At 34.3% G+C, this 12,049-nt stretch overlaps 1 protein-coding gene across 1 annotated transcript; it reads right to left on the minus strand.

Moving 5' to 3' along the window:
* Window positions 1–1,593: 1,593 nt before the first annotated feature.
* On the minus strand, window positions 1,594–3,989 carry LOC141661601 (xyloglucan endotransglucosylase protein 2-like). The gene is made up of 4 exons (XM_074468610.1): window positions 3,731–3,989; window positions 3,527–3,627; window positions 2,902–3,095; window positions 1,594–2,252 (listed from the first exon to the last, which is right to left on the minus strand). The coding sequence occupies exons 1-4, from the start codon at window positions 3,924–3,926 to the stop codon at window positions 1,853–1,855; spliced, it is 891 nt and encodes a 296-aa protein (XP_074324711.1). The 5' UTR covers window positions 3,927–3,989; the 3' UTR covers window positions 1,594–1,852.
* Window positions 3,990–12,049: the final 8,060 nt, after the last annotated feature.

Raw genomic sequence — 12,049 nt, forward strand, 5'->3', positions numbered from 1 at the left:
AAAAAGGGCAACATTTCCGCTGTATTATCACATTCTCATTCCAAAAACACAATCAACAAACTCATTATAACAAGTCTGTAATGCAATAAATGTAAGAAATAAATGAAATAATGTTGCACGTAATGAATTATTCCGCTTTATTCAAATTGTAAACAATAACTTATTTACAGTTACGAATAAATAGGCATCGGGAAATTTATACAGTTAATTAAATTCAAACAATTAATTAAATTTAAGCAGTAAATTAACTAATACATTTAAGCAATGAATTAATTAATTAATTTTAAGTAATGAATTAATTAATTAAATTTAAGTAGTTAATTAAATATAAGCAACGAATTAAATTTAGGCATAAATATAAGCAATTAGTTAAATATAAGCAATGAATTAAATTTGTAACGGAGAAATAATGAATAATGAAGCTCGGGAGAGAAATTTAAATAAATAAATAAATTCAATTCGGTCGAGAGAGAGACCTGAGAACGCATGTACTTCTCGGGAGGAGGGGGAGCTTTGTTAAAATCAAGCCGAAGAACGCCTCCGGGTTTTTTCTCTTCCTTAAAAGTTGCGTGCTAATTTCAATTTTGTGTCGAATTACTGTTTTTATCAGTTCTTTCTTATTTTATCATGAATTTATACTACCATTTTTGGGTAGTCAAAAACTCATAAATTTTCAAGGAGCTTTGTTAAAATCAAGCCGAAGAACGCCTCCGGGTTTTTTCTCTTCCTTAAAAGTTGCGTGCTAATTTCAATTTTGTGTCGAATTACTGTTTTTATCAGTTCTTTCTTATTTTATCATGAATTTATACTACCATTTTTGGGTAGTCAAAAACTCATAAATTTTCAATTTATTTATTTTTTAAAATATAAAGTAATCAAAGTACTACAAAAGTACTACTACACGGAAAGAATTTTTTACAAAAAAAATTGCAACTACATTTGAAAAACCCGTGAAAATGTGTCTTCATTACAAAAATGTGCAATCGACTCCCACGACACCCTTTTGGAAAGCTATAAAAGTCATATATATAATTTTTTAATTAAAATAAAAAATACGTACTAAAAATAGGTTTATATCACTATCCAACAAAAAAAATTAGACTAAAATAATTTTTCTTTAATTCAATATAAAAGTTCAAAACATGTCATTCACCATGATTTTTTACCTTATAAAAAACAAGACACAAGGCACAAACGGGGAGGGAAGGAAAAAAATATATAATTATCCTAGAACACCACTACTTCCGGTGTCAGTGGCAGAACCCAAAAATAATAATGTTATGTGCCATTTTTGTCCAATTCTGCACAGGTACGCCATAAAAATAAATTTTTGATCCAAATATGTCAAAAAAGGGACGGGCGAAACCCCTGGTAAATGATTGTTAGGAACCGGACCCATCTACTTTTGTTTATGTCTTAACCTATGATTTAATACTAATACGTCATTTATGTCTTAACCTATGATCTAATACTAATACGTGATGTGATGCTTTAATTTGTAGTATTATTTCATTGTTTAAAATGGTATCTGCATTAAAATCTTGATTTATTTAATTTGTGAAAAGTAATGGAACTGCTTGTAAGCAGAAGCAATTTTGTAATAGCATTTGAGTTGATTTAGTAGATAGCCCACACAAACAGTGAGCTGCATAAATAATATAATATGATTTTGTTTATGTTGACAACGCCCTAATCCGGAGGAGGGATCTATGATGCGCAAGTGTAGGGGATACAAGATGAATCAAACATACAATGCAGGAATTATAAATACAGTGAGACCGACGAATATTGGATTTAGGATAGAATGGTGTGGCAAAGCCATAGTCCACATTGACCATTTCAACAGATCAAACTAAGCGTCGCGATCTCTCTTGCACTCAGGAGCCATTGTAGGAAACCTTTTTCGATCTGTACAGTAATTGTAGATTGTAAATCTCTCGCGAACCCATTTAAGACGACGATACTGATAAGCATCAAGATCTTGAAATGCCTTTTGATCCCACCAACGCTGTCCTTGAGTGGCACAGAACTTGGCATTCACTGACGACTCGCATCCGTCAATGTGGAAGCCCTTGTAGGCAGCTATGAAGGGTGCCTTGGACCAGTCCGTCTTCTCCAATCCTCCCCTTGTTGCCCAATCGTCGGCATTCCATAAGCTTGAGTACAATTTCATTGGTTGATCAAATGGAAACTTAACTCCCAAATCTTTGCTGTTTTTGAACACTCTGATTGGAATGTCATCAACCAAGAACCTATAACAAGATCATAAATTTCATTACTCAACTCATACTTCATCCATTTAACATTACATCAGAAACATCACAATTTACCTAAATAAATGTCGAATTTAAATGTGAAATTATCATGATGATCTAGAGTGCAAAGAGTCCAAATTTGAGTGTCATCAAAGTGAGGGGACCAAAGAAAACAAAGTTTAAAATGACTAAAAAGTTGATTGCCAAATCTAAATTGGCATCCGAGATTCTACATCTTCCATTAAATTTGACGACAATGACAAAAAGCTATTGACTCACAAAGCCAACATAACATGGAACTTTCTCGATCATGTACAAATAGGACTACACATCTCAGACAACAAAAGGGTGTATGTGTCTCACAGTACCAACTAAAGCAGATGTTGATATCTCGACAGTGTGACTGAGAGCAAATGGTGGAAATGAACGGCTTAAATATTCCCATTTCGATTCTTCAGTACATAACAATACATCTACACATATAGAGGCACATACATGTACACATAAAGCAACAAAAATATAGTAATCTTGTGTTATATATTAATGGAAGCGCTAGCAGATGTTATAATTTTCTTCCTGAGAATATAAGACCATTATGCATAAATTATAATAGAACAGGTAATGATAAAATAAGAAGAAGGCTTACACAATCTGGTAGAGATTCCAGAGAATAGAGTAGGAGTGGAAGTCTTTGGTAGGGTCAAACCAAAGGAAAATCCTCTGCTCACGGTCACCCTTTCCACCAGTAAAGACGTTAGTTTGTAGTATATATGGTTGTCCTGATCTATTTCCCAAGAACTCGAAGTCTATCTCATCATGCTCTGAGTTTTGTGATGAGAGCTGCCCAATTTGAATGTAAACTAATTTAGTTTGGTTGGCGAGAAATCGGTGATTTGTATTTGAAACAGTTAAGGCTTTAATAGTGGACCATAACTAGCAGTATTGGCAATTTGTGCTACTACAATCAATTAGTTTTACTAATTAAACTATGTAGCGGAACATGAATAAAGGGAGTAGCCAAGGCTCATTCCCGCACAGAAACCATAAATAAAAGCTTATCAAATTGTTTTAGCCCCGCTGTCTTAGAAAATCAATTTTATTTTTCTATTACTAAGCATATTCACCAAATCTTCTAATATACTTGTTCCGCCACACTACATATTCGTAAATTGTGTATCTATGGGAGGTTAGTAGTGTTAGAGAATGGCTCTTTCCCAGCATAAACTCTGAAACCATATTTACATATTCTAAGAAGTAGAAGTAAAACATACATAAAAGGCGGTGACAGTGCCAGCAGAATCTCCGGGAACCATCCTTATATTCATACTGAAATGCCCGAACAGATACGACCCCTTGGACTGAAATCCAGTACCTGACAAGAAAAATTATGAAAAAATGAATTTACAAAAAAAATGAAAAATGAAACTAAACAACAAAATAACAGTACTAAAATAGTGTAATAAAGGGAAACTAACCAGTGTACTTGTCAAGAAGGAGCTGAATCTCATTGCCACCATTGAAGTACTTAATGTGATCAAAAGCCCAAGTAGGAACATAGTTTCTGCCAAATGGTACATTCACTGGTTTCCTTGGAGTTGCCCCCATTGCTATCCCACTAGCCATTACTAACACTAACACATATATGCTTACATTACTATAACTGAACACCATTGTAACTCTCTTTGTTTTCTTGCTGGCAGTGAAGCAATGGATAGGGAAAGAGAGAGTTGGAGATGAGAAGAGAAGCTACTCTACTTGAGCCTTTTATAGCCACTGCTGCAGCTGCACTGCACTACTAGGTGTCTTTGGGGTGGGGTTGTATTTTGAAAAATGCATTATTAAGCTTTTATTATTAACTGTACCATTCTTAGCTGCTCATGGGTTGGACTGTATTGGACTCTGCTGGATTGTTGGGGCCCATGTTTGTTTTGCTTAGTGAATTACTTTTTTTGCTGAGTGAATTAGCATGGAATTTATTCGAATTTGTACCATAATAGTTTTCATTCTTTTCGATTGCATTCATAACCTCCTAAATCAATCACCCCTTTTATCTTCGATCATTGGTCCAACTTCTTGTTTTTCATTAATAAATTATTATAAGGATGTCTAGTGTATTCCCGTTAGAACTCTAACAATAATATTTATCAATGAGTTGTCTAATTTTTATTGGTCAAGATTTTTGTATAAACATGAAGGCCACCATAATAATTAGAAAAGAAAATAATCAAAAATTATCTTTAAACTCATTAGTATATGTTCATGGTCACATAAGAGAAAAACCGTTTTATTAATTTCATTTCACTCTTGCCCACGGCCCAACCGAACACACGTCTTGATTTATCCGGACATGTTCAGGGTGCACTTAATTTATGACGAGTTCAATGCTCGTGTTAAAATGAATGTTATTATTATAATATAGCACCCAAATAAAATTATAATTGAGAGCTAAATTTAGATGTAAAATAGCAAAAATTCATTCATAAAATTATGTTCTTTAAAATGATTTAATTAGAATAACATATATTTATTTAAATATATTTGGTGTTATTTTATATCTATAATGGAAACATAATTTTTATTTTAGCACCAAAAATATTTTTTTAATTTCTAATTATAGCAATTGCATCATAATTGAACTTTCTCTTATAATAATATTTTGCATAGAACAAGATATAAATTGTGTATACTATATGTGTTATATAATGAAAGAAGTAAAATAACGAGAAAATAAATATAATAGAAGTATCAATTAAGTAAAAGTTGTACGCGTGGAAAACCAACCATTTATGGGGCAGCTGATCAAAATACCTATTAGCAAAAGTATCCACACAAAATACAAACGGAACATGTATATGCGAGATGTGTATTCGAGTTCAAAAATTTTAACAAAAAATACGCATAACTAGCATGTATATTGTATTTGACTGCTAATTTGAAAAATATTAAATTATAAACATATTTTTAAACTAGACTGTTATGCCCAAAATTTGGTATAAACTTTGTTCGGGTCAAAACCGGGTCAACTGGTCATAATTGAGATATTGGTGCCTAAAATTAAGGAAAAAATATGGCATCTATTTTATCACGAAGGAAGAAGGCGCACCCTACAGATATGGGAAGGCGCACCCTTATGCATACGAGAAGAGTAATGCTGACGCCTTACATAATCAAGGCGCGCCTTTATTGGTGAAGGAGGCGCGCCCTAATGGTATATGAAGAAAGTAATTCAACTGATTATTAGAGCTATCCCCTAAGGTATTAGGGCGCGCCCTAAGTGAGAAACACAGCATGGATGGGACTTCAACATGGTTACTTGGACGGGTTCTTTGGATGATTCAAGGAAGATGGAGAATTATTATTGCTAACATATTTGGTGCAGGTACTCTATTGAAGAACTCCTTCCTGTAGCATATCTATAGGAAAGACGGTGTCCATGGTCAAAGACCTCCAGGGGTATGCCTGGACTGAAGGCCTCCTCCTGTAGTCAATGGGTGTCCTCATTGGGGATGTGGGGTGAAATCTGGTGTGTGCTTTGGGAACTCTGTCTCTGTAGACAACGGGTGTCCTCGTTGGGAGATTTTGGAGTATCCTGCACTTTGCACCCAAAAGCTTGGGATCACTTGTCCTGCAATCTGCTAGGGGCTCCTTATCGGGGGACAAGGATGCGTCCAACATTTGGGGTAAACCACGGCTATACCTGCGTCCACGGATTAGAGTAACAGCTGGTAGCGGAGGGTTATCCTTGGCCAGGGAGATGCCTTATCTGTGAAGTCTCGAAGCCGCGGACGAGCCTTGGGCCTTTGTGGTTGGGCCTCATCGGCGGACATTCCTAAAGCTAGTAGAAGACGGTTTCCAGTGGGTTTCCTACTGGGCCTCGGGATAAGAAATCTAAGCCCATTAGGTTTCTTGTTCCCCAAGAACTACGTGGGCTTGATTCCCTATAAATAGAGATACGTAGGCAAATTGCAAGGGGTCAGAAGCGAGAGCGCAAAGGAGCCACCACTAACCCTAAGCAATCTCAGCCCCCAATAATCTCCACCACCAAACACTGTTCATACCTCCCGACGAACACTGTTCATCGGATCCACCGGGTACTGTTCATGTTTCCGACAAAGAACCACTGTCACAGATCTTATTTCCGGCTACGAACCTCAAATTTTGTTGTTACCAAATTCCTCCGTCAACATAGACGTAAATTATGACCATCAAAATGCAATCCACTGTCTTAAACTTATGGTATCTTAAATTTATGGTCATACATGTATCATAGTCAAGTTAATTGTGTTGGTTTTGTTTATCCTTTAGTATATTTTTTATATAATAGAAAAATATAATTGATAAAATTTATGAGATTTTTTATTCTCATTAAAATGATTATTTTATCCTTGTATATGTTATTTATTGGATTTTTTTAGAAAATCGAACATATGATGAAATTCCTGAGATTTTTTTATTCTTATTAAAATGACTGGTTTAGCCTTGTATATGTTATTTATTGGAAAAAATATTTTTCTAGGGAATCGAACATAGGTCTTACAATTGTTTTGCAACTATTTTACTTAAATCATATGTGTTGTTAATCATACACATATTAAGTATATTTGTGTGACTTTAAACGAATAAATAATTGGTATCTCGGTTATTAAAACTTACTAATAACTTATAATCATATTTTTATTTTACAGTTGATACTTTGTATCATATTATTATATAATTTTTTTTAATTAACATATATTTATCATATTTTTTTAATATTTTGTTAAATATACACGAGATGAAGAAGGGTTAATCAAATTTAAATCAAGTATTATACATCTACAATGGAATATATTCAATAATACAATAGATATATTTATCCCAATTTATTACTGACAACATATATTTAATTTAAATTACATAATATATATAAATACACTAAATTATATTATTTGATTGTATCCATTCTATAATATTAATAGAAATATAATCAGATTAATCACGACAAATATCATATAATTACTTCATAAAATTCTAAAAGGATCTATAAATTTATAAATCATGACAAATAGTTATGACATTTAAGTCGAATTTATAAAAATAATTTTGAAAAATAAATAAATAATATTATTGAATTAATATATGGAAAAAGGTTGAAATCTTTCACGAATAAAAGTCGTCAGCGATTAAAATAATGCTATATTAATACCTATACTAGAAAACAATTCGTGTATTACCTATTTCAACACAATCATCACTATAACATGTTCTCAAATACATATCTCATGCGACATACATATATTGTTAACTACACGTATTGGCTCATATATCAGATAATCATTTCCCATATTTGTTTGGCTATATTTTGTTCAAAACTTTATTTAGAGGCCTTGAAAGAAGGCAGACTTGCCAGGAGATGTATGAATCTCTCAATAGAACTGACATGAGGTCGAAACTGATATAAATATTTAAGTTGTTTGAAGAGATGTATGCTTAGTAGCACCATTGTGGCCTAAACTGACAAAGATAACCTACTAGAATTCAGGACGTAAATAATTTAATAATGTTTCACTCTTCCTTCAATTTACCATTCTCATTAATAATAATATTTGGCATGAATTGTATCTTATGAATCCTGAAAATTCAAATATTTCCCATCAGTTCCTGATTTGCCCAAGTATATCATTTTAGCGTATTAACCTGGAAACAATTGAGTAATGGAACTTCCCATTGTAATGGCAATCAATAGTTCAAGAGTCCATAGAATATTTTGAAGAATAACTACATATTATAGTACAATGTATAGTGTATAAAATGATAATCATATAAAGGTTCAATTCTCCTCATATATCTTTGCATGATAGGCTTTATAGCAACAATTTCTTTAGTATGTAGTTAGTAATCTTAATCCTCATGTTCAGAAGAAAATGTCATCAAACAACTCAACTTCAATCTAGCGCTAGGAGGTTGCCAGTTGAATTTTAATGCACGAGATAAAGCCCAAATTTGATATATGGTTAAAATCTGAATATTGAAAAGTCATTTTATTAAGCACTAATTCATGATAGTTAATCCTTTCTGTTAGTCCCTTAACAATGCAATAAGAATTACAGAAGGGGGGTTGAATGGAATTCTTGAAACTTTTTCTCAAATAAAATTATTCTAACTTAAATATATATATATATATATATATATATATATATATATCAGTGTGAGTTGATTTGCAGAGTGCGGAATAATAACTTGAAATGAAGCAAAACACAAGTAATTAAAAATATAAGTCTTTAAAAACTTTCTGGTGGATTTGAATGTATCCACCAAAGATATATAATATATCAAGAGAACTCTATGTAGCAATTAGCCCACAGCTGCTTACAAATGAACAACTAAGAATACAGAGAAATTCTAAGAATACAGCTTACAAATGTTTCTCTTTGGTTGCTTAGTTAGTTATTCTATTTGCTGCTTCTTGGTTTATATATCACCAAGATTACAAAGTAATAAGACAAGATAATAAAATAAAACTATCAAGTCTAATACTATGCTACTTCATTGCTCTATTCCAGCATCTTTGAATATCTTTATAATAGCATGGAAATGGCAATGCTTCTTTGTTCTCTAAAACCCAGTTGAATAGGCTTCCACATTCCATTTGCATACACTCGACATATGTGACTGTTTTGTCACTGTCAACAGATGTTTGAATTCTTTATCCGCCGGGTTCATGATCATCCGTCGAGTTCATGATCTTCCGTCGGGTTGTCTAGTTGATCATCCGTCGAATGGCATTGTTATTTATCCGCCGGGTAGCAATCTGGCACTTGACTTCATTTCATTTATGTAGGATTACAAGACATCATCTATGTACAATTAATCAACCTATTCTGCATATCTAGTTAAAGTCAACATGACTTGAGTACTACTTACAGAATCTAAATAATGTGTATGCAGAAATATGCTACAGACTTATTGTTACATAAGCTACTCACTCGATGGATAATAGATCATCATCCTTCGGGACTATATTGAGTCATCCGTCGGGACTATAATCCTTATTCGTCGAGTGCTACATTTTTCACTAGGCAAAATCTACCAAGGTGTTTTGTTAATGAAATCATCAAGTACACAACATATACACAATAATCTCCCCCAATTTATGTCTACTGGAATTGTAGCCATAAATTAAAAGAAATTTGATGATAATAAAACACCCTAAAAATACAACTTTGAAAGTAGATTGATAAAACTGTAAAGTGCTTCAATTAACAAAATGTACAAAGTTTAGCTCACGGTCATTTTCAAGGTGCTCCTCCAGCCTGAGCAGATTTATCTAGTTTCTTGAAGGTCTGGATCTCTTTCCAAGCTTTCTGTTATTTTCATCTATCTGATTTTGGAGTTGTCTGTGGAATTCCAGTTCATCAGAATCTGAGAGATTTAGCTTTTTTTGCATCTCCAAGAGAGTCTCATTGCCAGAGATGCTCAATTGGTCTTCTAATCTGAAAAATCTTCTAACCCCTTTGTCATCCATGAACTCCATCAGCCAGTAGGGCCTTAGATGCACTCTTTTCCCTGTGTAAGGAATAATTAGTCTTTGGGAATGCATCTTTAGCTCTAATACTCCTTAGTTCTTCAATATTCTTTAGAACCAATCTTCTTACAGTTATATTGAACCCAAAGTTCTTCTTGAAAGATGAATAAACCTTTATCAGTACAACTTGGCTTTCTTGAAGGATCCTGTGAAGTGACCATTGAGTCTCCTTTCCTCCCTTGTACTTGAAAACTAACCTTTCAGGTAGATTTCTGTATGCATTAATTCCTCTCACTTCTTCTAGTTCATCCAGATAGAGATTTAGATCAGAGAATTCCTTGATATCACACAAGTACATGTAATCTCCCTTGTTGACTTTAAATTGAGCTTGGACTAGAGATTTGGATTTGAGAGGTGACAACTTCACTTTCTTGACTGCTCTTGACTTTGTTCTCCTTGGCTTGTTAAGGATTAGCAAATTGAAGTCAGGAATTGGTAGGCTCTCCCAGTCTATTGGTTCATCCTTAGGCACATTAGGTTCACCATGAATGTTCCTGTAAGGATCCACCACCTTGATGTCTTCAAATACCACAGTGGGTTTTGATGTTTGAGTTGTAGTTGGAGTGGATTCCTTGGGAAACTGATCATCTAATTCCTTACCAACAAAGTTCAATTTCCTTTTGGTTCTTTTGGCCAATTTCTTGTATCTCTGAGATTTCTTCTGTTCTGATTCAACTTGCTTCTTTGGATGTTGAGATTCAGTGATTCCAGATGGCTGAGAAGGAATCTGTTGTGTTGGTTTCACAGCTTGTAGCTTGGCCAAGATAGGAGCTTGCTCTTTCTTTTGCTTAGCCTTTTTGGCATCTAGAATAGCTTGTTTCTTTTCCTGCTTCAATTTTGCCTTTTCTTCTCTCTTTGCTTGAGAAAATTGAGGATGTCCAGCCACCACACAAATTTCTTTTCCATTCCTGAAAACTTTAGCAATTCTTCTTTTTAACACTGAATCAGCTGGATCCTTGTAGAAGGCAATTGACCTTGACAGAAGCTTCTTCTCATCAGGTTTAGGTGTCTCATATACTGTATCCATAGGGTTCTTTAATGATGATTTTGGATAGTTCACCCTTGGCTTCAGAATAATTTCAGCCTTTGGAGATTTGATGCAGGATGACTGTCCTCTTTCCAGATAGTTCATGCTCATTTCATTCACAGAGATCTGTTTGACTTCAGAGTGATGAATGACTGACTTTACTGGCTCCTTTACTAGCCCAAACTTCCTTTGTATGTCTTCATCAATTTTCTTCCAGTTGACTGACTTCAACTGCTCCTTTTCAGCTTCCCTTAAATTAGCTGCTGCTGCATTGATCAGATCTATACTATTTGTTACTGGTGGCTTGGTGAAAGTAATTGTGAGCACAATTACTTAACTGATTTGAATTTGAAGCCTCTCCCCCTCACTTGGTCCTTTCTCCCCCTTTTTGTTATCATCAAGTTCAGTAGAGGATGAGGTTTGAGCAGCCACCAGTTTCTGAAGTAAATCTGTCTGTTGAGCTTGATGCAGATGAATGGCAGTTAGAGATGCTTCCATAGCTGTCATCCTTGTGTCCAAGGCATCTATTTTTGTGGCAAGATCATAATTCTTTCTGAGCTGCTTCTTGATGTCTAGCATTGTGGCTTCTGGAAGTTTAGAATCTATTTTGTCTGAAATGGCCTTCTTCATCTCATCAATGTCACCCTTGATGGTGTTAACATCTCTAGCATGTGGGTAGCCTTGAATCTGTTGTAGTTGCAGAGAAGCAAAATGTGCTTGAAGGAGCTTCTTGGTGTTGGCATTTGTAGTGGTTTGAAGAGCATTATTTGTCTGATTGATTAGTTGAATCAGGGTTGTCTTGAAGTAGTGCTCACCACAGTGCTTTGAAAATGCCCATGATGGCATTCCGGATCTTGAACTTGAACCTACTTCTCCCCCTATGTCCAATGCCTCTTCTTCACTATCTCCACCTTCATCTCCAAAGAAATCTGCTGAACCACCAGTCTCATAATCAACCTCACCATCTGTAGAAGGTAAAGTTGTGATAACATCCTTAGCTCTTAGCATAGACTGTGAGGTGTGCACCAAATAGAGCATCCTTTCTGCATTGTCATTGCCATGTTCAGCCAAAAGTTGATAAGCTGGAACAGGGTGAGTAAATGCCTCAGCATCAAGGTGAAAGAGATGTGTCCTAAGTCCAATCATGTATGATGATTTAGGAATAACTTTTATGTAATCTGTTTTAATTTCATTGATGTTAAT

Source organism: Apium graveolens, chromosome 1 (genome assembly GCF_009905375.1).
Source record: "Apium graveolens cultivar Ventura chromosome 1, ASM990537v1, whole genome shotgun sequence".
NCBI lineage: Eukaryota > Viridiplantae > Streptophyta > Magnoliopsida > Apiales > Apiaceae > Apium > Apium graveolens.

What these genes read in the sequence shown, in the direction of transcription:
- LOC141661601 (XM_074468610.1), bottom strand. Translation starts at nt 3,926, where the DNA reads ATGGTGTTCAGTTATAGTAATGTAAGCATATATGTGTTAGTGTTAGTA. An exon ending in GCACTGTCACCGCCTTTTAT is followed by an intron (nt 3,096 to 3,526) that starts GTATGTTTTACT and finishes CAAATTGGGCAG; the next exon opens with CTCTCATCACAAAACTCAGA. An exon ending in TGGAATCTCTACCAGATTGT is followed by an intron (nt 2,253 to 2,901) that starts GTAAGCCTTCTT and finishes ATCTTGTTATAG; the next exon opens with GTTCTTGGTTGATGACATTC.